The sequence below is a fragment of the Gopherus flavomarginatus genome, chromosome 6 (genome assembly GCF_025201925.1).
Source record: "Gopherus flavomarginatus isolate rGopFla2 chromosome 6, rGopFla2.mat.asm, whole genome shotgun sequence".
NCBI lineage: Eukaryota > Metazoa > Chordata > Testudines > Testudinidae > Gopherus > Gopherus flavomarginatus.
In genome coordinates, this window is record NC_066622.1 from 65603952 (window position 1) to 65631447 (window position 27496).

Below are 27496 nucleotides of genomic sequence, written 5' to 3' on the forward strand. Positions count from 1 at the left end.
GGAAGAGAAGGAGACTTGCACTAGAAAGAGATGCATATCTAAAGCAAAAAAAGAGGCTGGGACAGCAAGAAAGAGGGAGGGGAGAGGGCTAAGGTAGGAGACAGAGAGAAATGAGGTGTGTAAGCAGCCTGGAAGGCTGAAGGCTGTACCCTGCCCGTCTGCACTTGCCTTCTGCTGTTTATGAAGGTGGATCAGAAATTCTCAGGACACATTCTCTTCCCTTTGCTCCAGAACAAGGAAATAGAAGAGAGAAGAAAGCAAAATCACAAGCTGCTGCTGTGAGCTTTCATCTCCTTCCTTCCCTTCCCTGCATCGAAACGACAGTTGTGCTGTGCAGATCCTTCCAGTGCTGTGCTGCTCCAGCCCTGCTCCCTGGGAAATAGAACAAGGGAAGGAGGGAGAGGAGGAGGCAGCTGAGCCCAGCAGCAAGCAGAATGTGAAACCTGAAGAAGCTTCTGGCCACTGATCAGGGAGAAGGATGGAGCTTCCCAAAGCTCTCAGGTGCTTGACCCTGCTGCTGAGTTTGTTACCCTGCCTCAGATGTGTGGAGGTAGGAGATTTTTTTATTTTATATCTCTCTCTAATATCACATGGCTTTTTAAGGACCAGAGGGTTTATGCTGGGAGAAGGGCTATTTATCTTCTTTTGCCTCTGTAAATGCATAATCAGAAAACACAACCCACAGGAAGCTGAGCAGGGTCTTGGGGTGCAGCTGCTTTGGCTCATTTTTTCTCAAGCTCTGCAGTGACCAAAACAGGAGGTCTCTTTGTCTCTGCCCATTGCAGATAGATTGATCTCAGCTATTACTGTTGTGGACTGATAATTTATAGTTACATGGACCTGGGGCCAAGGATGTAGGACAGGGTATTTGCACTTGTGCTAAAATGTGAGGGAGTTGACCCCGCTAAGGGGACCAGTCTTTGATGAGAGGACTTTGGGAGGAGCACATTGCTCCATGGGTCTGGCCTGCAGTCCCTTCCTTCACGGTCAGTCTCCAAGTTGTGGTGGATCAATTGTCCAACGGTCTATTATTAATCCAGCCTATCACATGCAGACTGGCCTGGGCATGCACATTCTGTGGGAGCAGGGAGTCGGGAAACGGATTCTGGTTCTGTCACCTGTCTTGCTGTGGGAGCTTGGGCAAGCACAGGACTCCTGTGGCTCAGCTTGCCTGGCTCTGAAATGAGGAGAGTCATTCTCGTCTCTGTAAAGTGCTTTGAGATCTTCAGATGACTGTTGCTATAAAAGTGCAAAGTATTGTTGGTTTACTCTCATTGTGTGATACAGAGAGAGAGGAGCTCCCTGCTCAACGGAGTGTAAAAATCTAACTGCTGTTTACACACGCACACACAAATGCCCCTCCTCGTCCCAGCTGATCTGGCATTTCCAAAAATGTCATTGATACATTTCTGATATAGAATTTCAGGTCTGGCTTTTCTGGGGTGATCTTGGTGCTGTCCCATTGTTGACAGCACCTGCTGATCACATTCAGTTCTGGCATAAGCAGGTCTGACCCCTGTTGAAACCAGTGGGAATTGCCTCAGTTTACTCCAGAGATGGATGTGGCCCACAATCTTTAGTATAGCCAAAGAATTAGCTTCCATCCCAAATTGTTCTCTCCCCTCTTTACAGAACGAGAGGTGAAGCTGAGAGAGACAAACCATGGCAGCACCAGTAAAAAGAGTGAAAACCGCTCCCGATGGCTAGGCTTCTAAAGATACACATGTAAATTAGTGATCCTTGCTCATATAAAAAGCTGCTGGTTATTTAGAAATAAACTGGAGTGTGAGGAGCTAGCAGAAATACTTCAGTCTCTTTGCCTCACTCTGTTGCCGCTGGTCTGGGAAGAGCTTACACCTGCCTGCAAACCCTGTGAAAGTACTAGGTCATGTCAGAGCGGAGATCTCCCTTCCCTAGCCAGCAGTGGTGTTGATACCACCAGAAAGCATCTGCTCACACCACGGTATGCAGCTGGAGCTAGACAGCAGCCACAGAAACCCCAGAGCTTTGTTTCATATCCCTTGTGCTTGTTCCTAATATGTCAGGCCCTGTTTGGTGTAGTGTGGTGTGAGGTATCATTGCACTTCTTCAAGCCCTGAACTGTATTAAAGGCAAAATCTTAAAGGCCCTGTTGAGTTCCCACTTATAGACACTCATCGTTTTGTGTGTGGGTGTCCTCTCTGAGGGTATGTCTACACTACAGGATTATTCTGATTTTACGGAAACCGGTATTTGGAAACAGATTGTATAAAGTCGAGTGCACACTAAGCACATCAATTGGCGGTGTGCGTCCATGTACCAAGGCTAGTGTCGATTTCCGGAGCGTTGCACTGTGGGTAGCTATCCCATAGCTATCCCATAGTTCCCGCAGTCTCCCCCGCCCATTGGAATTCTGAGTGTGAACATTGACTCCTGAGGGCACCACCTCATTAGACTGATGCCCTCTCTTCAGACCTGTTCACTGTCACCGCCATAGGAAGTTGCTCTTCCATGCTTGTGCAGGGAGAGAGGGGGGGACTGCTGATACATTTTTAGAGGGTATTACAATTTCTTTCAGTCTCCCCTTTTTCCATCTACATCTTGCTCAGGCCCCTATTTCTCCCTTCCTCGCCTGCTTGCTCCAGCTCCCCATGCCTCCCAGATTACTTGGATAAAAGCCTGAAAATGACGCGCAGCAGCCCTTTAGCGGCATGGTTGTTGTATGAAGGGTAAACCTCTGCAGCCCACAAATTATTCGTTTTGTTGTTCGTGGACAGAGCTGTGATTGGGTTCTAAGAGGAGTAATAGGGGAATCAGGGAAAAGGTGGTTACTAGGGTGTGTTTCCTCAGAGCAGCCAGAGACTGAGCAGCTTTCATGACTTGCCCACGTTTATTTCACGGGATAATCATCTCTCTGCTTTTGCTCTGTGTTTCTTTCCCAGGATCTCCTGGGATCGCAGCCCAGCCACAACCATTTGCAGAGTGCAGGTAAGAACAAGAAGTTATTAATTCAGTCACCCAGTCAGATTCCTCATGCTGCAGTGCCCTGAGACTGAACAGAATGAAAACTGTTGGCTTGCTCTCATCCTGTCTTGTCCCATCATTGTGCCATTTTCTGTTCTGTTGCACGCTTGGGTTTCTGTTTCTCTCCCTCCCCCACATTTCCAGCCTAATTTTTTCTTCATCTCCAATACTGCTGCAGTTTTCTCTTCATCCCACATTTTCTTTCCCTTTCCTCTCTCTTTGTCTCTTTCACACTGTCTCCTTCTTTAATTTATTTTAATAAACCTTGAGGTCTCACCAACCCCTCATCATGGCTTTGTCAGTGAATCCAAGTCAGGCTCCAAGTGACTCTCTCTAGACATTTATATTGCTTTCTTCACAGTGTATCTGTACCTGCTGATATACACTGTACCACAGCCCAATCCAGCTAGGCTTGCAAACATCTCTGTTGTTTTCAAGATCAATGGCACAGTGTAATTCTTCTGTACACATCAGCTCTTTGTCATACAGGATGTATTTATCCTTTCTGTTGCAGAAGGGTTTTCTAAGAGTTTTCTGTTTGTTTATTAAATGAATAGAGCTATTATACTGAAATTCATTCCAGTGTCTTCTCCCACATGCTGTGCTTGGAGAGACCTCTCTGGTATAGAAAGCCAATTCTGTTTTTCCCTCTCTTATTCCAGATGAATGAAGGAGGATTTCAATCTGTCACAAAAAGTACATACTTAATCTACTGACATTTTTTTTCACTGGCAGGAATTTTGGATAAACACTGATCTGGATTTTTGTGCCTGCTTAGAATGGGTTCTCTGTACTTCCTGGAAGCTCACTGCTTTCAAACTGACAAGCTGATATACTCATGTAAATAAAGAACATGCATATAGCACATGCTGGAATAAGAGTCTCCATATGGGGGACTATAAATTCACTGCCTCCTTTGCAGAATCTGATTTCACAGGGTCCTGGGTATGGCTCAGCTGAAAGATGAAGCATGGCTTTCAAGTAGGCTTATGTCCAAATGTAGGGGTGTCTTACTCAGGAATCAGAGAGGGTGGGATGAGAAGTAGTATTAGTGGAGCTTGGGTTCTGCCTACTATCCCAGAGTAGCGGGGAGCCCTCATTAGGGTCCAGAGTTAACATTCATTTCTGATGATGAGGGAGTTCACAGCTCTCAGTGCTATTATTTTTCAGGAAACATTTGATCAGATAACATTTACAAGGCTTTCTTCACAACCCCAGGGCAGAGAATCTTGATTTGTACAAGAAAATGAAGTTTCAATGTTGCAGAAATGGAAGGAGCCAGCAGAAGAGGGCTGTTATGTGACACATACTGGCTTTATCCAAACCCTTCTTGGTAGCAAGCCATCCTGAAAGCTTCCTTTCTGTCTCCAGGGTCTGGATTGTGTGGCATTTGGCCCCTCGGGTATTACAATGGCTCGTTGGCTGTCACTGAGTCTGGGTCAGAGTGTTTGAACTGGGCAGAGTTCCCTGATTATGTCCAGCAGTACCCAGACCGGGGCTTAGGGAACCACAACTACTGCAGAAATCCAGACAGGGGAGCCACGCCTTGGTGCTTCTATCGGCTTGCTTCTGGAGCGATTGGCTGGGCCAGCTGTGACTGTAACCAGGGTAAGTACCCCTCAGTATTGCTGTTGGGGTCTTGGCTGCGTGCTCTCAGACCTTACCCATGGGCAGGCAGGGGTGAGGGAGAGGGGCGGTGGAGGTGCCGAGATGAATACAGCATGGTGTTGGACCCAGAGCGATGAGCACAGCACAATAGTTGGTCAGAATTTTCAGAAAAGTTTGGCTTCAGTTTAGGCCACTAACCAAGGACTTGTCTCAATGAGAAAATTATACAGGTCTAAGGTTAGGTGTGAATTTATAACCCCAGTGTGGACTCTCTTATGCCAGTATAAAAGCATCTTTCTCTGCTTAGCTTAAACTGCTTCAAAAGCGACATAAGCTAAAGTCAAAAGAAGCCACTCTTAGGCCTGGTCCACACTAGGAAGTTAGGTCGCTATAAATATGTAGCTTAGGGGTGGGAAAAATCCACTCCCCTGAACAACGCAGTTGAGCCGACCTAAACCCCAGCGTAGACAGCACTAGGTCGATGGGCGAATTCCCTCACTAACCTAGCTATGGCCTCTCGAGGAGGTGGATTACCGATGCCTACGGGAGAACCTCTCCTGTTGGAGTAAGTAGCATCTTCACTGAAACTCTACAGTGATGGTGCTGCAGCATTTTAAGTATAGACACGCCCTTGTTCTGGAGTCCAAGGCTATGGCTACACTATGGACCTTACAGCAGCACAGCTGTACCACTGTAAGGTCTCCCCTCTCTTTGTCAGCAGAAGAAAGCATAGGCACTGGAACTAGGGACGCTGCTGCACGTCGTGGCTTGAAGTGGTTTCCATCATATCCAGGGTTTACAGTTTGGTTTAATGACTCTCCACACCGCCACTATAAATATTGGCAGGAGAGAACTCTCCTGCCAACATAATTAAACCACCCCCAACAAGCAGCATTGGCTACGTCAGCAGGAGGCCCTCTCTTGCTGACACAGTGCTATCCACACCTGCACTTTTGTCCATGAAACTTATGTTGGTCAGGGGGACATTTTTTCACACCCCTGACCGACAAAAGTGCCAGTGTAGACAAAGCCTGAGCGTCCACATGGGAGCTATACCAGTATAACTATAGGAGTTTAACTCTGGGTATGTCTACACTTAAAGTGCTACAGGGGTGCAGCTTCAGTGTAGACAGTCATTACAGTGATGAGAGGGGTTCTCCCATCACTGTAGTTAATCCACCTCCCTGAGAAGTGGTAGCTAGGTTAACGGAAGATTTCCTAGGGGTTAAGTTAGCATAGCTATATCTGTGTGGATTGTTCACCCCCCTTAGAGACCTAACTATGCCAGTGAAAGGTCGGAGTGGAGATCAGTTTTACAGCAGTGTAATTATACTGGTGTAACTATAGCACTGTACAGAAGAAATATATAGAAGTCAGCCTTTTGTGAAAATCTGGCTATTAGTGTCCTGGCCCTCAGAGACCACATATGGACTTGGAGGCCAGGGTGGCGGAACTGGAGGAGCTAAGAGAGGCAGAGAGGTATGTTGATGAGGCTTTCCGGGACACTGTAGAATTGTCCCACCACCGCTCAGACCGCCTCTGTGCTGTTGAGGAGGAAGAAAGGCCCAGGGAAGCAGAGCAGTCAATGGGAGCAGAAGGAAACCTTCCCATAGATGGGACCCTCCTTCCAGATGGTGCTGGGGTTGCCTCCCTCACTGAAGTTACCTCTCCGGGGGAGGGAACTCCAGTTGCTAGGAAAAGGCAGGTGTTAGTAATGGGAGATTCAATCATTAGAAACATAGATAGCGGGGTTTGTGATGACCGGGAGAACCGTATGGTGACTTGCCTGCCTGGTGCGAAGGTTGCGGATCTTTCGAGGCATCTAGACAGACTTATGTGTAGTGCTGGGGAGGAGCCAGTGGTCGTGGTACATATAGGTACCAAAGACATAGGGAAGGGTAGGAGAGATGTCCTGGAAGCCAAATTTAGGCTGCTAGGGAAGAGACTGAAATCCAGGACCTCTATGGTGGCATTCTCAGAAATGCTCCCAGTTCCACGCGCAGGGCCAGGTAGGCAGGCAGAGCTTCAGAGTCTCAATGCGTGGATGAGACGACGGTGTAGAGAGGAGGGGTTTACGTTCATTAGGAACTGGGGAAACTTTTGGGATGGGGGGAGCCTATACAGGAGATATGGGCTCCACCTAAACCAAAGTGGAACCAGACTGCTGGCCTAAACATTAAAAAGGTTGTAGAGCAGTTTTTAAACTAGGAGATGGGGGAAAGCCGACTGCTGCAGAGAAGCATGTGGATCGGACACAGACTTCTCTTAGGGGAGACTCTGATGATAGGGAATCTCCAGGTTATAGTCAGGGACAGAGGACGGAAGAGGATAATGTAGGGGCCAGATCAGATGATAAACAGTCACATAAAATAGAATCTGGCACATCAGAAAAGAGCAGACAAATAAACAGGGACAAGTTTTTAAAGTGCTTGTACACAAATGCTAGAAGTCTAAATAATAAGATGGGTGAACTAGAGTGCCTTGTGATAAAGGAGGATATTGATATAATAGGCATCACAGAAACCTGGTGGACTGAGAGCAATCAATGGGACACAATCAGTCCGGGGTACAAAATATATCGGAAGGACAGAACAGGTCGTGAAGGAGGAGGAGTGGCACTATATGTGAAAGAAAATGTACAATCAAATGAAGTAAAAATCTTAAGCGAATCCACATGTTCCATAGAATCGCTATGGATAGAAATTTCATGCTCTAACAAAAATATAACGTTAGGGATCTATTATCGACCACCTGACCAGGACAGTAATAGTGATGATGAAATGCTAAGGGGAATTAGAGAGGCTATCAAAATTAAGAACCCAATAACAGTGGGGGATTTCAATTATCCCCATATTGACTGGAAACATTTCACTTCAGGACGAAATGCAGAGATAAAATTTCTCGATACTTTAAATGACTGCTTCATGGAGCAGCTTGCATGGGAACCCACAAGGGGAGAGGCAACTCTAGATTTAATCCTGAGTGGAGCACAGGAGCTGGTCCAAGAGGTAACTATAGCAGGACTGCTTGGAAATAATGACCATTATACAATAGCATTCAACATCCCTGTGGGGGGAAGAACACCTGAACAGCCCAACACTGTGGCATTTAATTTCAAAAGAGGGAACTATACAAAAATGAGGGGGTTACTTAAACAAAAGTTAAAAGGTACAGTGACTAAAGTGAAATCCCTGCAAGTTGCATGGACCCTTTTTAAAGACACCATAATAGAGGCCCAACTTCAATGTATACCCCAAATTAAGAAACACAGTAAAAGAACTAAAAAAGAGCCACCATGGCTTAACAACCATGTAAAAGAAGCAATGAGAGATAAAAAGACTTCCTTTAAAAAGTGGAAGTCAAATCCTAGCGAGGCAAATAGAAAGGAGCATAAACACTGCCAAATTAAGTGCAAGAGTGTAATAAGAAAAGCCAAAGAGGAGTTTGAAGAACGACTACCCAAAAACTCCAAAGGTAATAACAAAATGTTTAAGCACATCAGAAGCAGGAAGCCTGCTAAACAACCAGTGGGGCCCCTTGACGATCGGAATACAGAAGGAGTGCTTAAAGATGAAAAAGTCATTGCAGAGAAACTAAATGGATTCTTTGCTTCAGTCTTCACGGCTGACGATGTTAGGGAGATTCCCAAACCTAAGCTGGCTTTTGTAGGTGACAAATCTGAGGAACTGTCACAGATTGAAGTGTCACTAGAGGAGGTTTTGGAATTAATTGATAAACTCAACATTAACAAGTCACCGGGACCAGATGGCATTCACCCAAGAGTTCTGAAAGAACTCAAATGTGAAGTTGCGGAACTGTTAACTAAGATTTGTAACTGTTAACTAAGATTTAAATCGGCTTCGGTACCCAATGACTGGAAGTTAGCTAATGTAATGCCAATATTTAAAAAGGGCTCTAGAGGGGATCCCGGCAATTACAGACCAATAAGTCTAACGTCAGTACCGGGCAAATTAGTCGAAACAATAGTTAAGAATAAAATTGTCAGACACATAGAAAAACATAAACTGTTGAGCAATAGTCAACATGGTTTCTGTAAAGGGAAATTGTGTCTTACTAATCTATTAGAGTTCTTTGAAGGGGTCAACAAACATGTGGACAAGGGGGATCCAGTGGACGTAGTGTACTTAGATTTCCAGAAAGCCTCTGACAAAGTTCCTCACCAAAGGCTCTTACGTAAATTAAGCTGTCATGGGATAAAAGGGAAGGTCCTTTCATGGACTGAGAACTGGTTAAAAGACAGGGAACAAAGAGTAGGAATTAATGGTAAATTCTCAGAATGGAGAGGGGTAACTAGTGGTGTTCCCCAAGGGTCAGTCCTAGGACCAATCCTATTCAATTTTATTCATAAATGATCTGGAGAAAGGGGTAAACAGTGAGGTGGCAAAGTTTGCAGATATACTAAACTACTCAAGATAGTTAAGACCAAAGCAGATTGTGAAGAACTTCAAAAAGATCTCACAAAACTAAGTGATTGGGCAACAAAATAGCAAATGACATTTAATGTGGGTAAATGTAAAGTAATGCACATTGGTAAAAATAACCCCAACTATACATACAATATGATGGGGGCTAATTTAGCTACAACGAGTCAGGAAAAAGATCTTGGCGTCGTCGTGGATAGTTCTCTGAAGATGTCCAAGCAGTGCACAGAGGCGGTCAAAAAAGCAAACAGGATGTTAGGAATCATTAAAAAGGGGATAGAGAATAAGACTGAGAATATCTTATTGCCCTTATATAAATCCATGGTACACCCACATCTCCAATACTGTGTACAGATGTGGTCTCCTCACCTCAAAAAAGATAATCTAGCACTAGAAAAGGTTCAGGAAAGGGTAACTAAAATGATTAGGAGTTTGGAGAGGGTCCCATATGAGGAAAGACTAAAGAGGCTAGGCCTCTTCAACTTGGAAAAGAGGAGACTAAGTGGGGATATGATAGAAGTATATAAAATCATGAGTGATGTGGAGAAAGTGGATAAGGAAAAGTTATTTACTTATTCCCATAATACAAGAACAAGGGGTCACCAAATGAAATTAATAGGTAGCAGGTTTAAAACAAATAAAAGGCAGTTCTTCTTCACACAGCACACAGTCAACTTGTGGAACTCCTTACCTGAGGAGGTTGTGAAGGCTGGGACTATAACAATGTTTAAAAGGGAACTGGATAAATTCATGGTGGCTAAGTCCATAAATGGCTATTAGCCAGGAAGGGTAAAGAATAGTGTCCCTAGCCTCTGTTCACCAGAGGATGGAGATGGATGGCAGGAGAAAGATCACTTGATTATTGCCTATTAGTTTCGCTCCCTCTGGGGCACCTGGCATTGGCCACTGTCGGTAGACAGATACTGGGCTAGATGGACCTTTGGTCTGACCTGGTACGGCCGTTCTTATGTTCTAAAGGGAAGCTCCTTATTTCAGTGCCTAAATGAGAGCTGAGCCCTTTAGAAAATCTGGCCTCAGTTGTGGGTGCCGATCCCTTGAACATTTGGCCTCACAGCCTTATTTGCATTGTGTTAGGAAACGGTATTTCAGTCTCTTTTTAAAAACATCATTTTAACAAAACTAGGCAGCACGTGGGGCCATTGACCTCGGGGGCAGTCTAGTGCACATTCAAAATTCCTAATTGGTGACACAATCAAGTGTCTCAGTGTAGGAATTTCAGAGATTGACAATACCTAAAGCCCTTTACATTTGTATACCTCACAGCTCATTACAAAGATGGATAAGTGGAGTTATCCCTATTTCACAGATGGGTAAACTGAGGCATGGTGCTGAAGGCAGATCCCAGGCCTCTGGGCTCCTCAGTCTCCTACTCTTCCATTGTACAACCCTGGCTCTCAAAAGAAGGTGGCAAAGGCCAGCCTCCCAAACAGCTGTCACTGGAGTGGTGCTTCTCATACAGCTCTGCCTGAGTAAAAGCGCTGGCAAATGGGGGTGAGAGAGGCTGGCTGCAGCTCAGCCACAGCATGGGAAATCAGGGTTTCCAGCCCGTTTCCAGATCCACCTCGCACAGGGCCTGAACAGCATGCATGGCTGCTGACAGTGTAGCAAGGAGCACTTTGGCATCAGAGTCTTTCTTTCGGTAGGTGCTGTGCGGCTGTCTGAAGGTGGCAGGGTGGAGTTGTACTTCAGTGGACTCTGGGGCACCATCTGTGCTGACCGTTGGACAGACTGGGATGCCAGTGTGGTCTGCAGGCAGCTGGAAGTCAGGTAGGAACTTCAGAGGCAGATTCCAGGGATCACCCTCAAATACCAGTCTCTGCCTCCTTAGTGTCTGAATTTGCTCTGTCCCCTGATCTCCCAGTTAGCAGTGCTGAATGTACACTGCTGTTTTCATTCTGTGGCCATGGCCCTGCCCATCCCCTATCCAGCTCCCCAATCACCACTGGTAAGAAGAGAGTCTAGACTATCAAACACCATTGACTTTCTCTGAGAGATTCCGTCCCAAGCCCCATCCCTTTCCCTTCCCGCCGGAACAGGAGAAGGAAGGGGCTTTGCTAACTCGCACTGGCACCCCCACCTGCCTTACAACATGAAGTAATGGTGAAAATCCCAATGGCTCTGTTCCCACAGCAGACAAGAGACTGGCTCCTCTTCCTGCCAGGGAGGCCTGGCCCCTCTCTCTAGAACCTGCAGCTTTCCTGAAAAAGGAGCAACCTGGTACAAAGGCTGCCTGTGTGGCAGGACGGTTTTGGTCTTGGGCTAGAAGGTTTCTACTGAATTTTGTATTCCCTGGGAGTGGTGCTGGCTAGTGATCTAGCAAAGCAGCTTTCATCACCTTGGGGGACCCAGTGAAAAGCTCGAAGGGGAGTGCTAACACAGTGCCACCAGTTCTGTGGGAAGAGCCAGAAGCTCATGCTTAGTGCTGGGGTCTCAACAGTCAGTCTGCTGAGCTGCCCCCTGCTTTGGAAGAGGGGAGGGGATTCTCTCCCTACGAAGGGGGCTAAATGCCTGCCTACCTGCCTCCTTCAGGGTGGTGTTTCAGCACTGCCCCAGATTCTCCAGGGGGAGGAGAAACATGCTCCTGTCTCCTCCTGAACTTGCCCCATCTCAGAGGTTGCTGCCCTCTCTTCAAGCAGCTGGCCCCACCCCGGTGATGTATGAGTCTACCTGAGCTGGGGGCAGGGCTTCTACCGGAAGGAAGGAAGGAAAAGAAGAGGGTCATTCAGGAGCCACTAACATCCACATGAACATGAAAATAAAAGGAAGGCCCATGACTGGACAATTACTTACCCCCAGCCTTGCGTTTATGATAACTGAGGCCAGTGGAAATGAGCACAGCTGCACCTTAAGACATTGCCTACAGCTGACAAACTCCGCAAAGAGCAAAGCCAGTCAGGGTCCTGTAACACTGTCCTATAGAGCTACCAGTGTCCCCTGGAGAAGCCGCTTGCCCAGCCTTCCTTAAGAGCAGTGATTTGAATCCTCTTCCAGCCCAGGTCCCACGTTACAAATAGAAGACGTTTCAGGACTTATCTGTCCAAAGTGGAAGGATGGGTCATCATGTGCCTCCTTGCGAATCCGTGCTGCAGAGAATCAGCCCTGCTCTTCTCCCCACTCATTGTTTCTGTGCCTCACGAACAGATCCTTCCTTTAGACACACCTGCTTTCACTACTTTCTGCCTTTGAGATATGATCCCCTCTGCGTGACATCCTTATGTCTTCTGCAGCAGCTGCTGGGAATGGGGAAGGTGGCTTACCGTTTGGTTTGAGATGGCAGCCATGGGTGCAGGCCCGCCTCTTTGGGCTTGGTGCATATACAGTACATCGGGCTGGGGTCCGATTTAAGTTCAGGTTACAGGCACCATGTGAAAATGTGGGAGTGACAGCGAGGGGGGATGGTGACTCAGACGGTGCCAGAGATGCTAGTGTTGTCCTTGTGCTCTCCTCTCTGTGCTCAGTGAGATAGGCACAGCTGGGAAGAACAGCCATGCTGCCTTGGGGCTGGTTCCACTCCATCTGCAGTCGGCAAACTGCCATGGGGATGAGGAGGTCCTGCTGCAGTGTGGCTACCAGGAGGCTGCATCTGGAGCCTGTAACCAGGGAATCGCAGCAGCAAAGTGCGTTCCTCCTGCAGGTAAATCCCCAGGGAAAGGAGCTGGGAGAGAACATGTGGAGGGGACCCCCATCTCTCAGGGCCAAGTGGCTCAATTCACTGCGTTGCCACCAGGATATAAAATCCCAGCTGGTAAAGTTGTGGGGACAGACAAGATGATGCCGGCTCGGCTTGGGCTACTTACTGCTGGAAAAGTGGGCTCTAGTTTCCAGCTGAGGAACAACCATCCCCTCCCAGCCCTGAGCACCCAGAGGGGAGGCATGTGAGGGGAGAAGGGAGTTGCCCCACTTCTCCCACAATCTGTTCCTAAAACAGTGGAAAATGTCAGCAGTGAGCAGCCCTTCGCCCTCGGTAGGGAATCCCTGAGCCAGGCCTCTGCCCCAGGGAGCATAGCCCCTGCTCATCAACATCCCTTGAACTCATCAACAACTCTTGAGCCATCTGTGCCTTGGCTCACCTTTGGTGAGCCATCTCTTGGCAAACGGCCCCCACCACCACCACTGCTATGGGAGGGCTAACAGCACAGTCATTGATTTTTCAGAGGTGGCTGGGAGAGGCCAGGGCAGGGGCTGGTGCATCCTGAAGCCCTGTAATGGGTCTGCATCCCCAGCCATCAGATGCACTCTCTCTCTTCTGCTTGCTTCCTTTGCTGAAGAGCAGGTGCTGGGCCTCCGCTGCGGCTGGTTGGGGGAAAGGAAAGCTTCGAGGGGCGAGTGGAGGTCTACCACGACGGCAAATGGGGCACCATCTGTGATGACCAATGGGATGACCGGGATGCCGAGGTGGTTTGCAGGCAACTGGGGTTCAGGTAAGTCCACTTCTGGGTGGTGATGGGGTTCGGAGAGACTTCGGGAGGTAAGAATTGCCAAGGTAGATCAGACCCATGGTCCATCCAGCTCAGGGTCCCATCTCCCACAGTGGTCAGCAGCAGCTGTGTCAGAGGGAGGATGTTCTTGTCATCCATGTAAATGTCTAGTCCTTTGATGAATCCTTCCGATCACTTAGCCTCAGTAATACCTTGCAGAAATGTGCTTCACCTGCCACATGTGAATGGTGCATATCACCTTTGATCAGTTTTAATTGGATTGCCTTTAAGTTTCACTGACTGTCCCTTTGTTCTTGTGCCACACGAAAAGTAGAGGCAGCTCCTATCCACCTTCCTCTAGACTTTTCAGTGCTTTGTATGGGAACTGCTGGGTGCTCAGCACCCCTGAAAGTCAGGTCACTTAGAGAGGTGCCTAAATAGGGACTTCGGAGCCTCACTGTAGATTTGATTTTTGAAAATCTTGGCCCTGGGTGTTTGAGTCTTTCCCATCCCTGTTGTTGAGCTGTCATTGTCTCCTTGACCTGCCATGTTTCTGGATCATCCAAGTTGCCAGCAAATTGCCAGGATATGATGTAATCATGTCACCAATATTCAGATGTGAATAAATGGATTTTACTTATTTACTGTCATGTACCAATTGCAAAACCTGTCTTTGAGATACTGAGGTTTCACATTGGGCTAGTGAATGGGCAGGTCACTGTGACTCAAATGCAGATGAGCTGTGGAATTAGCTGGAGGATCCCGGACTGCCAACCTCCTTGCTGTAGCTAGGGCCCCAACCAAGGTAGCATCCCTATGCACAAGACTTTGTGTCCCACTGTAGGTGAGGGTGCGGTGAGGGTGTATCTTCCCTCCCTCTGTGTGTGTCTGTGTCTACTGTAGTGGGACTGCAAAGGCCTTGTCATGGGCTCACTACGGGCAGGGCTCTGGCCCAATCCTGCTGGATGAAGTGGAGTGCTCAGGGAATGAGCTGTCACTGGACCAGTGCAAGAAGAATAACTGGGGACAGCAAAACTGTGATCACATTGAGGATGCAGGAGTGTCCTGTGACCCCTTCACAGGTACAGATCCACCCCACCTCCCGCTGTGCATCCTGTCCCACCCCGGTATTCCACAGGCCTCTCAACAGGTATAGTTTGTCCCCACTCCAGCGCGGGCACCTCTTTCCTGCTGGGCGGAGAGTGGGGCAGAGGCAGAAGCAACTCAGAGCCAGACAATGTAGCCTTTCCACTGTCTTGCATGGGTGCAGCAGAGGCCGAGGAAAGTCCTAGCCTGTGCCTTGTGGGCGAGCATGTCTGCAAGTCCTTTCTGCAAAGCAATAGAGTGTTCCTCTGCTGAGTCTACCATGCACTCTCTCTTTCTTCCCACCTTCAAACTGCACACAGCCGTCAGCAGAGGAGGGGCTGGGGATTGATTCCTTTTTCCTTTACTAATTGCTTGCCTTTTCCTCTCCCATTCCCTGCAGAGGGCATGATCAGGCTGGCAGGAGGCTGCACCCCCAGCGAAGGGAGGGTAGAGGTTTATTACAGGGGAGACTGGGGCACGGTGTGTGATGACGGCTGGACAGCTCTCAGTGCCCAGGTGGTCTGCAGGCAGCTGGGCTTCAGGTACTGGAATGAAGGTATTTCTAGAGGAGCTGGTTTTACAGGTGGCTAAGTTCCCTATTGGAAAGATTTATGCACCATGTCCCCTCACTAGGAAAGCTGGGCCTCAGCGTCTCCTGCCCATGCACTGTTAGAGAGCTGATCTCCGTGCTACCAGCCTTCCCAGGGAATGGTGAATCCTTTTTCTGGTACCTTCCAGGTTAGAGAGTGGGGCAAGTGCCAGTGCCCCTTCCTAGGGAATGCTAAGCTTGAGCATCTCTGCCCCTGGCCCACTTAGAGAGCAGTGTACATGCCTGGTGCCACCTTCATGGATTCCTCCCACTAAAGAAAGAAAGATCTGTGCTTCTAAAGGATACTCCTTACATTTCCAGCCATATGACCTTGGGCTGTGGGCTCATAAGCTCTCAGTTCAGATGGGTTCAGCTGGCTCAGTACTTGAATGGGAGACCTGCAAGGAAAATTGCAGTGTGTTTGTGATTGTGGAGATGGTGCTTCCCTTTAAGCCAGTACTGAACAGATGCCCCAAAGGGGTGTGGGGAGGTGCTGTCTTTTGGATGAGATTTAGAACTAAAATAGTCTAGTCATTAAAGATTCCTTGCACATTTTGGTATGAATTGGGGTGTTACCCGGTGTCCCTGTCAAATTCCAAGTTAGACAGCTGGCAAAATGGCAAGCTAAATTTCTCCCTGCAGTTTCAACTGGATACAGTATTTTTCACTTCCTTGTCCTAAAATGCTCTGTGGTTTTAAACAGATGCCATGTTCTACTCCAGAGCTGGCTTCATTTCAGTGGTGGGTGAGACAATTCCGTATGTGTATCTTGTCCATAAAATAGTATAGAAATATAGGCTATTTTATACTTAAAGTTGATTTTTTTTGAGCAAAGGAACAACTCCTCTCCCTGCCCCTTCCCTCCTGCTGGGCCCCTGGTGTCATACTTGTGAAGCAAGCCCTAGTGAGAATTGCAAAGCACATGCAAGTGTGATTGTATGGCCGATGGACACCAAGCAGTGGATTGATTTTATCAGGTCCCCTGGGAAGCTGAACCTATGGAGATGTCCCAGCTCCTCCCACATTGTCTCCCATGTTACGTCAGTCAGTGGAATGGGTTAGGAAGGTTTGTCTCCTTTATCATAGAGGGTTTTTCTCCATGTTGGCCTCCTTGGCTGTGCAGGTTCTTGAGGAAACAGGGCTCCAGCTAAATATGGGAGTTGAGTCAGCATGCAGGGTTCTGGGGAGCGGTGAGAGATGATGTTTGACGTGCTTTTCCATTTCCTTCCCCTAGTGGCCCTGCCAGCCTGGCGTCTGAGGGGGAGTACACACCCGGCCAAGGCTTTATCCTCCTGGACGACGTGGCTTGTACAGGCACAGAGTTCTCTTTCCTGGACTGTCCCCACAGCAACTGGGGGCAGCATGACTGCTCGCATGCCGAAGATGTGGGGGTCCGATGCTCCCCTGAAACCAACAAGATCATCAAAGATACTGCTGGTACCTTCCTCTTCCTCTTCCAATAGAGGGTGCAGGGAATGGCTTACTGTTCCCTCCCTTCTGGAGATTAAGGCAGGGCAGGAGCTCTCCTAGCCTGTGGACTGCTCCATGGATGGGGTTGCGTATGGGGAAGGGATTCCAGTGGCCTTCCTGCTACGATTATGCACCTGCTGTGAAGAGTCCTAGTTATCTCATAGCCTGACCACTGAGTTGATGGTTCCACATGCTAAACATGATGCACAGTGTGACCATTTCCTGCTGATGCTAAGAGATTACATTTCCTAAGGCATGTTCCACATGGCCATTGGCCTGTTCTTCTCATGCCCCCACCAATCCCATGATCCCACCCTCACACCTTTCCTTCCCACTGTGCTGGCCTATCTCCCCCTTCCCTATGTGCAGTTTTCTTTTGCAAATCTGCGTGAATTCTGCTGGTAGTGACTCCACCTTGTAAACAGAAATGAAACCCTGGGAGCCGCAATTGTGGAAGGAGGAGCTGCTGCCCATTGCTCAGTAGCGAGACGCTGAGACCTTGTTTACAGAGGAACATTGTATCCTTTTGACTAAGCCAGTTTAGAAACTGCTTAGTTAAATCAGTGCAAGGACTTTGCAAAGACAAATGGACTTAGGCTTAATGGATATCAGGGGCTGTTAAGTTGAAACCAAAGTCCATGCAAGGGGGTTACACCCATTTAATTAGATTGATGTATAAATGGATTTAGTTAAATTGGTTCAATTTCCTCATGTACACAAGGCCTTATTCCCCATGGCCTTCTCTACAGGCATACCCTGACTATCCAGCTGGATTTTGTCATTTGGCTTTACGGCAGGACTTCCTGACCTTTCCCAAAGGAGGAAGTCTCTCTCTCCCCACTTGAAATAAGCTCATCATTCTATTCCCAAGATGCATGTGCACTTGCCCACTGTTGGCCCCATATTTATTACGTTTCCTCCCTCTCTGCCTTTTCATGTTCCCCTCTTTATTCAACTTTCAGAACATAGTCTCTTCATGGTTATTCCATGTGTGGTAAATTAATTTCTTACACCCAATGCCCTACTTCTTCAGCAGGGATGTGGTGATTGGTGGAGAGTGTGGACACTGCTTTATAGATAGAACTATTGGTGTTTCCTGGCTTCTGATGTCAGTTCCATGGGATTCAGCTTTCTGTCCAGATCCCCAAGTCTCACTCGATGCATTTCCCTTCCTTATGATCACTGAGCTTATTCTTGTGTAGGGCCCCCTGTGCGGCTGGCGGATGGAGAGAGCACCAAGGAGGGGCGGGTAGAGGTGTTCCTGAATGGGCAGTGGGGCAGTGTCTGCGACGATGGCTGGACAGACAAGGATGCAGCTGTGGTTTGCAGGCAGCTGGGTTACAGGTAAGAGGATTGGTCGGTGTAACTTGTAAGTAGGGGTCATTTTCTTCTGCCTTGTCCTCCAGGAGGGAGATTTGGGCTGTTTTGTATGTTTGAGCATTGCTGTGTGTACAGGATAGCTGTACTCTCACAAACACTCTGCAGCTGTGGGGTGCTGGGCATACTGCAGGATTGGATTAGTGTACATCTATGCAGAGAAACCAATATTATTGCCACAGGAGTCTTTTGCTTCACACTCAGGATATGTCTACAATGCAGCTGGAACCGTTCTTCCCAGCCTGACTAGACAGACACAGGTTAGCTTCGCTCATGCTAATGTGCTAAAAATAGCAGCTTAACCATGGTTTGCATGGGCAGTAGTTTGGGCTGGTCACCTGGGTACAGAGTTGTCTGGACCCTTGGGGTCCATACTTGGGCCTGTAGCCTGAGCCATTGTTCCTGCGTGCTACCTCTAGCTACACTGCTATTTTTAGCATGAGTCTGTGTACCCAAGCGTGAAATGTAGATGGGTCATCCCTTCTCTCATTGCAGTGGCGCAGCAAAAGCCAGGACGATGGCGTATTTTGGGGAGGGGCACGGCCCCATCCATCTAGACAACGTGGAGTGCCGTGGCACAGAGAGCACACTGGGGGAATGCATCAAACCCGACAATGGGATTCACAACTGCTGGCACAGTGAAGATGCTGGTGTGATCTGTGACTATATGGAAGAGAAAGCCCAGGACACCAGAAACACAGGTGCTCCTGCCCCTTGCCCTGAAGTGTCTCCTGCTGGGAGAAGCTGGCACTGAGCAGATGTGAGCTTCCCAGCCACCAGTGCAGCTGTTCCCCTTGTCTCAGTGTTTTCCATTAGAAATGTGGCCTGGAGTCACTATGCACTGCCCACAGCCATCACTGCTGCTCCACCCCTTATAGTCCCTCTAAGCCTGCAGGAACTCCAGGCCACCAGTGTTTCTGCCCTATTGTGCAGTGCACCCTCCTACACAGAGTGGCAGTAACTGTGCTCTCCCTTTGGTGTCTAGCAGGCTGAGGAATTGGATTCTGCAGAAAGGGCTGAATGGCTCCTGCCCAGGCTTGGAGCTAGAATCACAGCGAGTAACCACCTCCAGTCAAAGGCAGGGCCAGATTAACCTTTTGTGGGCCTGGCGACAAACATATTTGTGGGCCCTCACGGGGGTAATGGAGCATGGTGTGGAGAGGTCGGGTCCCTGGAAGTAGGGGCCAGCCAGGGGAAATGGGGCATGGTAGGGACAGCCCCGCTCTGCTCAGCCCAGTGTGAGGGCACTGTTTACAAACTAGCAGTCGCCAGACGCACACAGGCCCATCCATCCCTAAGCTGCCAGTGGGCCCTTTCCCCTTGGGGGCGGGTTCATGCTGTTCCACACAGCCCCCGCCACCTCGTGCCCAACAGCCCCCAACTCCCTATGCCCAACATCCCCATCCAGAGACCCCCCCACAGATCGCTATGCCCAGTGCCCCGACCCGCTATGCCCAGTGCCCCTCTGCCCAGAGACCCCCCCAGAGACTCCCTATCACAAATGCAGTGCCTTGCACACCATCATCCCTGCCCAGCGCCCCCCACACAGTCTCACAACTGCCCAGCACCCCCCTCCACAGCCTCATCACAATTGCCCAGCATCCCACACAGAACCCCCACTCCCAAGTGCCCCAACACACACAGAGATCTCTCCCATCCCCCACTGTCCTTCCCCACAGCCCCACCACCACAACTATACAGCACCCCACACAGACCCCCCCACTGCCCAGCACCCCAAAACATGCAAACCTCCCCCATTGTCCAGCGCCCTCCACCCCCTCACAGAGCCCAGCACCCCCTACAGACCCACTCCCCCCCACCCTGCACCCCAGGGGAAATGCAGGGGAATGCAGCTCGCATTCCCAAAGCCCTTTCACAATCCAGCTCCAACCCCAAGTGGTGCTGGGGCAGGCGGGGATGAGTGTCCAGCCTTGTGGTGGGGATGGAAGTTCTGGCCAGGGGCCCCCCAAACACCCAGCTCCAGAAGGAGATGCTGCTGTCCAGTGCGCACAGCTCCCGGCACCCGCCACCCTACTCCAGCTCCTACCTTGTTGATCTCCCGGGGGCAGAGAGAAGCCCCCAGCCGGCGGGCCGTGGGGGGTTGGCAAGGGGGAGGAGAGCCAGTGGGCAGATGGGGGCTTATTCCGCTTCCTCCACAGGGAGGGACAGCAGAGTCAGAGTGCAGCACAAGTGGAGTGGGCTGGAGCCCCTTCTGAGCATGGGCCTGGCAACATTGTAAACCCGGTATGGTCAAATACCATTCTTACCAGCCCCACAGAAACAAGTGTGCTGCACATATGGCTTTCACAGCAAAGTTCTTAATCAGACCAGTCCAATTCCTGGAGAATGAGAGCAGGGAACAGGGGATGGTGGCTTGATGCTTGTCAGTTAAGCAAAGGGGTGGGCTGCCTATAGGGTGCCCAGATGTCCCTATTTTATACGGACAGTTCCAATATTTGGGGCTTTTTTTTATATAGGTGCCTATTACCCCCCACCCTCTGTCTCGATTTTTCACACTTGCTGTCTGGTCACCCTAGCTGCCTAACCATTCTGGTTTTGCTGTGCAGGCTCAGCATCTGGCATGTGTGGGATGCGCTTGCTTCACCGTCGCAAGAAAAGGATAATTGGTGGAAACAAGTCCCTCAGGTACTGTCCTTTGATGGCTGGGGAGAGCAGAGCTGGCACCAGCTTGCCTGTAAGGAGGCAGAGATGTGGCAGGCCTCCTGAGAACCCTATTTTCTTCCCACAGGATGCAGGTTTCTTTGGGACAGCCACATACCATAGTGGGCCAGAATGAGGATGCTGCTGTTTTCTGTTCTGTGCTGCTGGCCCAACAGTCCTGGAGACTGAACTCTGTGTACTCACAGGATAGGGGCTGCAGCCATGCAAGCTTTCCCCTTGCTTCCTGAGTACGAGTGGTTGAGTCTCCGTGGCTGATTCAGCCTGAGGCCCCTCTGCTGAGGCTATCCTGGGGGGCAATTAATGCCAGTTGTGATAATGCTCTCAGTGACAGGAATGCTTCCTGCCTGGGAACAGAGCCACTGGGCTAACTGATTATACACAGGTTTCAGAGTAGCAACCATGTCAGTCTGTATCAGTAAAAAGAATAGGAGTACTTGTGGCACCTTAGAGGCTAACAAATTTACTTGAGCATAATCTTTCGTGGGCTACAGTCCACTTCATCAGATGCTATGCCAAGCATCTGATGAAGTGGGCTGTAGCCTACGAAAGCTTATGCTCATATAAATTTGTTAGTCTGTAAGGTGCCACAAGTACTCCTGTTCGTTTCATTATACACAGGCCACCCAAAAAACACCCAGGTTGACTCTGGGTCTCTGATGATCTGGCCCAGATTTTAACTGATGCCTCTCACAGCCAACTTCTCCTAATAGAAAGCAACCGGGAGCAAGGTGTGTTATTGATATATGTTTAAACTGCCATCAGCACCCAATTAGTTGGTACAAATTACCAGGGGAATAATCTCCTGGATCCTGTAATGCAGTATCTATCTATAAAAGTGGGAGGATGTTGTTGTGCCCAGGGTCCCAGTGGGGGTCAGCTATGGTCACTCATTTAGGATGAATTGCAAAGAATGGGCCAGACAATCCCCATAAAGCTGGTGGATCTTCCAATTCTTAGATTTACCAAGCCAGCATAAAACAGATTCTTTATTACTTTACTGGTTACTCAGAAGTCCAAACAACACGGTTCCCTTAAGGTGATCCAACCTCAGGCCTCCATCCAGGTACGCACATCAAATATGATGAAAATTTCTGTAAATCTTATTTCATCATATAAAAGAAAAGGTTCCATCAATCCCAAAGGATTGGACACGTTACTTCCCAGGTTAATGCATGTTTCAGATCTTACCCATATACACGCTACAGCCATTTCTTAATAACTAAACTAATTTTTTTTAAAAATAAGAGAGAGAGAATATGGTTAAAAGAATAATATACATATAGACATGAGTTCAATTCATTGAGGTTCAGATTCCAATGTCCAAATATCATATTCAGGGTGTACCAGCATAACTGGGACCTCAGTCTTACAACACAAACTTCCCCTGATGAAGCCTAAGCAGATCTGAGATGACAGAATCAGGACCCAAAGATCTTTTATCCAATTTCATGTCCTTTTTGACAAGTTTGAGTTCAAAAGGTAATGAGCATGACTTTGAAGGAGGTCCATCACTGGTACTTAGCTATAGAATTAACATAAGGCAAGTTACTTGTTCCTCCACCATTCACAGATTAGTCGCTATATATCTCAAAGAGAGATAAATACAGAGATATCCCGTGGTTTACAATTCATTTAAATGATAGGATGTTCTTTTGATCTCTGAATTATCAGAATACAGCATAGACAGGGACTGTTGATTACATCATTGATCCTACTCATACATATGTAAATACACAAATATTATCCTTCCACATGGCTTTTGAGGATTATTTATTTTGCGGATGTTTAACCCTTTCTAGCCATGCGTCACAGTTCTCAAGGGTGGATCATTGTTAGTTATGTGGAATTATATAAGAAATTAGCCTAGGCACCATCCATCACAAGGACAGGGGCAATAATAATATATTACTGTATTCTAATGTTCAGTTAAATTAGGAAACGATGGCTACAAAATCAGCAGGAATGCTATAATCCAGGGACACACCTTCATATGTGGAGAATAGAGATACTAACTATTTGTATGTAAGAATATGCCCACTGATCTTTAACTCTACATAAACTATTGAACTGAGTAGTACCTAGGCTTGCTTCTTTCCAGCAACCACACTTAAGCCCACATCCAGCCATGGACATATAATTGCCTATTGTTCATGGTGGGGATCTTACACCTTTCTCAAGCAAATCAAGTGCCTGCCTCTCTTGGAGACAGGATACCAGACTAGTTGAACCATTGGTCAGATCTGGTATGGCAATTTTTTTGTTCCATCTACAAGCAACCTGGAAAATACCAGTAATTGTCCGTCCTTGCCATTTTTGGGCTGCAATTGTTCTATTACCCATTTCCCTAAGGGCTCCTGGAGACTTTTTCTGAAGTCCAAGATTCTTCATGCTCAGTCCCACCACCACATCATGTGTGTTAAAGCAACAGTGATGCCCAGACTCTAGCTGCGAATTGAAAGGCATTGAAATACTGGTTTCTACTTTCTGCATTTTGCTACTTATGTATATTCCAAAGTGCCTGTGGGACAGTCCATCATGGACTCCAGTCCTCATTACCTGCCCCCACCAAGTCACTTGGAATGCTGGTTTCTGCTTTCAAAGCTGAGGACAGGGATCCCAGGCCTGTTTCCTGTCTTCCCCTGAGCAGTGACTAGCAATGCTGAGGAAGCTGGAGGTGATACTGCTGGAATCGCTCCTTGATTTTTATTGTGCTGCCAGTGGTGAGTACAGCTTCACTAACTACCTCCCTCCAGTGGTGATTCCTGACGTTACCTTGACTGAAGAGCAGCACTAAGGGAGCATGAGAAGTGGCTGAGGCAAAATGGGGCAGTGTGGGTGGAGTGAGAGAGGACAGCACCATGCCATTGTGTGCGTGCTGCCATTTCTCTGTTTCTCTTTCAGAGGTGGTTGGCCATGGCAGGCCTCACTGCGGCTAAAGGGGTTTCACAGAGACACTCGTCTGCTATGTGGCGCCACGCTGATCCACAGCTGCTGGGTCATGACTGCAGCGCACTGCTTCAAAAGGTAATGGGGGTGGGTTCTGGTTGAGGGTGTGTGAGCAAGGGACAGGGAAGATAATCCCGTCTGACTCAGTCACCACCCTGGCCCCACGTATAGCAGCAGTTCCATCCAAAGAGGATGTGATCTCTGAGGAGTGAGGTTCCTGTAAACAGTTGCAGGAGCCATGAGCTCTGTGCACTCCCAGCAGTGCTGCTGCTAGAGAGGCCAGGAGAGAGCTAAGCCATGACCCAGGGGTAACTGGGCTATTCGTGTGGGGCACGTGATGGGATAGCCCCAGGACAGCTTTGTGTTATCCCTTGGTGTTTGTTCGTGCTCAGCCTGTAATTTCCAAGTGCTATAACATGGAATAAACCTGCTCTTTAGCAACCTGCCTATAGTTTGAGGAACAGTAAACTGGGGTGGTCAGGAGCCTGGAGTGGCTCTGGTCCAGTCACATGTTTCTGCTGCCTCAGTTTAGAGCAAAGGTCCCCAAAGTCAGGGGCGGCTCTATGTATTTTGCCGCTCCAAGCATGGCAGTTAGGCTGCCTTTGGCGGCATTTCTGCAGAAGGTCTGCCCCGGTCATGTGGATTGGGCGTCAGTTCTGCGGGAGGTCTGCTGGTCCCGTTGCCGAATTACCACTGAAACCGCGGGACCGGCGGGCCTCCCGCAGAAACGCTGCCGAAAGCTGCCTGACTGCTGCCTTCGCAGCAACCAGCAGGCCACCCGCCATGGCTTGCTGCCCCAGGCACGCACTTGCTGCGCCGGTGCTGGAGCTGCCTCTGCCCAAAGTGTGGAGCGCGCACCCCTAGGGGGGCATGGAGAAACGTCCGGGGGGGTGCAGTGGGCCTGGGACAGCCCCCACAGGGGCAGGAGGGAGCACCACCCAGCCCCTCCTCACCCCCAGCTCTACTGTGGTCCTGTCCCCAGTCATGTCCACCAGCCCCAGCCCCAGCCTTGGCACAGCTCTGCTCCTGGCCCCGTGCCAGCCCCAAGCCTCGGCTGCTGGCCAAACTCTGTTCCCAGCTCAGGGCCAAGGCTGGGGCAAGGCTGGGAGCAGAGCTGCATCTGGCCATGGGCCTACCTGCTGGCCCCCACTGCAGCCCAGCTGCGGCTCCGCTCCCACTCCCAGCCTCGGCCCCAACCCGCAGCCCTGCTCCCAGACCCAGACCCACTCCTAGCTGTGGCCCCAACCTTGGCCTCCTTATCTCGGCCACTGCCCAGCCCCTTTCCCCCACCTCCCCTCTAGAGCCACAGCCCCGCTCCCGGCTCTGGCCTGGTGTGTGTGTGTGGGGGGGGGCAGAAGGGCATGGAGAGGGGTAAGGGAATTACGACCCTCAAAAGTTTGGGGACCACTGATCTAGAGAGTCTGGAAGACAATTCATAGCCTGGTTCATGTCAGACAGAGAGTTCGGATGCTTGGTGGCGGGATGAACAGATGTTCCCTTCACTGCTAATGGGAACCACCAGTCCCCTGCTTAGCACTGACTTGCTGGGGACTGGGAGGAGCTGGCTCTGAGGCAGCTTGTGAAGTGACCAGACAGCAATGCTCTCGCCTGGTGTGCTTGTGGGCACTGTAGTGGTACTGAGGCCTTTCTGCCGGGGGGATGGCCCTGGATCCAGCAGCGCAGTGCTCACGTCCCAGGTGGTCACCACGTGAGCTCTCAGGCAGCTGTTTGTCGCCTGGCCAGGTTTGGCACTGATGTGCGCCGCTACCTGCTGCGGGTAGGCGATTACCACGCAGGCGTGAGGGAGGCATTGGAGAGGGAGATGCCCGTCGAGAGGATCATCCTTCACAGGAACTACCGGTCCAGCAGCAATGACAATGATATCGCCCTGGTCAGAATGCGGGGCAGAGGTAGCCAGTGCCTCTCCTTCAATCGTCACATTCTGCCCATCTGCCTCCCTGACAGGAAGGAGAAGGCTTCCATTAACAGGCAGGCCTGCATTATCTCCGGCTGGGGAGACACAGGTGAGCCAGAGGGGATGATGCTTATGGGAACAGCCTCCAGGGAGCGAGGGCTCAAATGCTGGGATATTCCCAGGTGAGAGGACTTGTGAGGGAGAAGCCCAGACAATAGAATGGTTGAAGGGATGGGCAGATACCATGGTGCAGTATAAGAACCTGAACAGAATGGATGCACTGCGATGGGGGCAGCATGCTCACCTAGAACACCTGTATTCAATAGTCTACACTGGCTACTAATTTATTTCTAGATACAATTCAAGGCAGTGTTGCTGATTCTCTTACTCTCTTTCTGAGCTCAGTGCCATTTTGTGTTCTCCTCTTCTGGGGTCTTTCAGGGCCTCAGCTGGAATGCCTCCTTTGGAGCTGTGAGCAGCAGAGAATGATGTAAGTTTCACTGGCAGAAGCAGCAGCGGCTCCAGACACCAGCGCTCCAAGCGCGTGCCTGGGGCAGCAAGCTGCGGGGGGCTCCCTGCCGGTTCCTGCGAGGGCAGCAGTCAGGCAGTCTTCGGCAGCTTGCCTGTGGGAGGTCCGCCAGTCCCATAGATTTGGCAGCAATTCGGTGGCGGATACACTGAAGCCACAGGAGCGGTGGACCTCCCACAGGCAAGCCGCCGAAGCCGCGGGACTGGTGGAGCTCCCGTAGGCAAGCCACCAAAGACAGCCTGCCTGCCATGCTTGGGGCGTCAAAAAAGCTAGAGCTGCCCCTGGTCAGAAGCGCTGGTGAGGACAGCACTATGTCGGCAAGAGATACTACGTCGGCGGGAGAGCTACCGCTGCTTGTTAGGGGTAGTTTAATTATGCCAGCAGGAGAGCTCTCTCCGACCAGCATGGAGCAGCTACACGGGGGGCCTTACAGTGGCACAGCTGCAGCAGTACAGCTGTGCCATTGCAAGGTCTGTAGTGTGGACATTGCCCGGGTGATGAGTTGTGCTGTTATGTTCTGTTTCAGGGAAGTCCTATTCAAGAACATTGCTCCAGGGCGTGGTGCCCCTTCTCCCAAGAGAAGATTGTGAGGCTCGTTATGGGGGCAAGTTTACTAACCGCATGATCTGTGCTGGAAACCTCTCTGAAGATAAGCGGGTGGACAGCTGCCAGGGTGACAGCGGTGGGCCACTCATGTGTCAGAGGTCAACTGGACACTGGGTCATTCTGGGGATAATTTCCTGGGGTTATGGGTGTGGCCGGAAGGACTCTCCTGGAGTTTACACTAAAGTCAGCAAATTTGTGCCCTGGATCAAGAAAGTGACCAAGCTATAATGCAAGTCCCTGAGCTCTGAGATCTTCAGCATTTAATCCCTCTTGCCTCTACAGAATTAAAACTTTGGCCCACAGTTGGGAAATGTAGCTTCCTTCTACCTCCATGAGGGGCTGCTGCTTCTGTGTGTACCTGACAGAGACTTGTTTTGACCTTGAACACTGAGAAGAGACTTAACCACCGTGGGAAATAATTATGCCTGTCTCTTGGAAGTCTTTGCTCTCACCATAGTCCCTAATCTCTGAAGCAGGGAAGTGGATATGAGTGGGCAAGACAGACAGCTCTGCTCCTGTAGCTATCAGAATCCTGTAGAAAAATCATACATGTCCCTCTGCGCCCAGATCAGGGGATGGCTCTGTCAGTATCACCTACAACTTTTTCATGTTCACACATTTTGGGCTTGTCTATACCTGGAATGCTATAGCGGCACTGTTGCACCACTTCTGTGTAGACACTATGTACGCCAACGGGAGAGGTTCTCCCATCGCCATAGGAATCCACCTCCCTAGGAGGCAGTAGCACTGTCTACACAGGGACATAGGTCGGCTTAACTACATCACTTGGATGTGCATTTTTCA

The 27496-nt window shown here is 49.4% G+C and overlaps 1 protein-coding gene across 1 annotated transcript; it reads left to right on the top strand.

The window, feature by feature from the left end:
- Nucleotides 1-74: 74 nt before the first annotated feature.
- Nucleotides 75-27496, top strand: LOC127054166 (neurotrypsin-like). The gene is made up of 15 exons (XM_050960104.1): nt 75-550; nt 2922-2967; nt 4375-4611; nt 10718-10841; nt 12533-12708; nt 13348-13495; nt 14396-14574; nt 14979-15120; nt 16402-16604; nt 17840-17981; nt 18510-18715; nt 20582-20660; nt 23598-23720; nt 25386-25666; nt 26613-27496. Exons 1-15 carry the CDS (start codon nt 479-481, stop codon nt 26918-26920), a joined length of 2466 nt encoding a protein of 821 aa, XP_050816061.1. The 5' UTR covers nt 75-478; the 3' UTR covers nt 26921-27496.

Bases quoted from the DNA above. Each gene is read 5' to 3' on its own strand.
- LOC127054166 (XM_050960104.1), top strand. From the start codon at position 479: ATGGAGCTTCCCAAAGCTCTCAGGTGCTTGACCCTGCTGCTGAGTTTG. The intron at 2,968-4,374 runs GTAAGAACAAGA...TTCTGTCTCCAG, and splicing joins CAACCATTTGCAGAGTGCAG to GGTCTGGATTGTGTGGCATT. The intron at 25,667-26,612 runs GTGAGCCAGAGG...GTTCTGTTTCAG, and splicing joins CTCCGGCTGGGGAGACACAG to GGAAGTCCTATTCAAGAACA.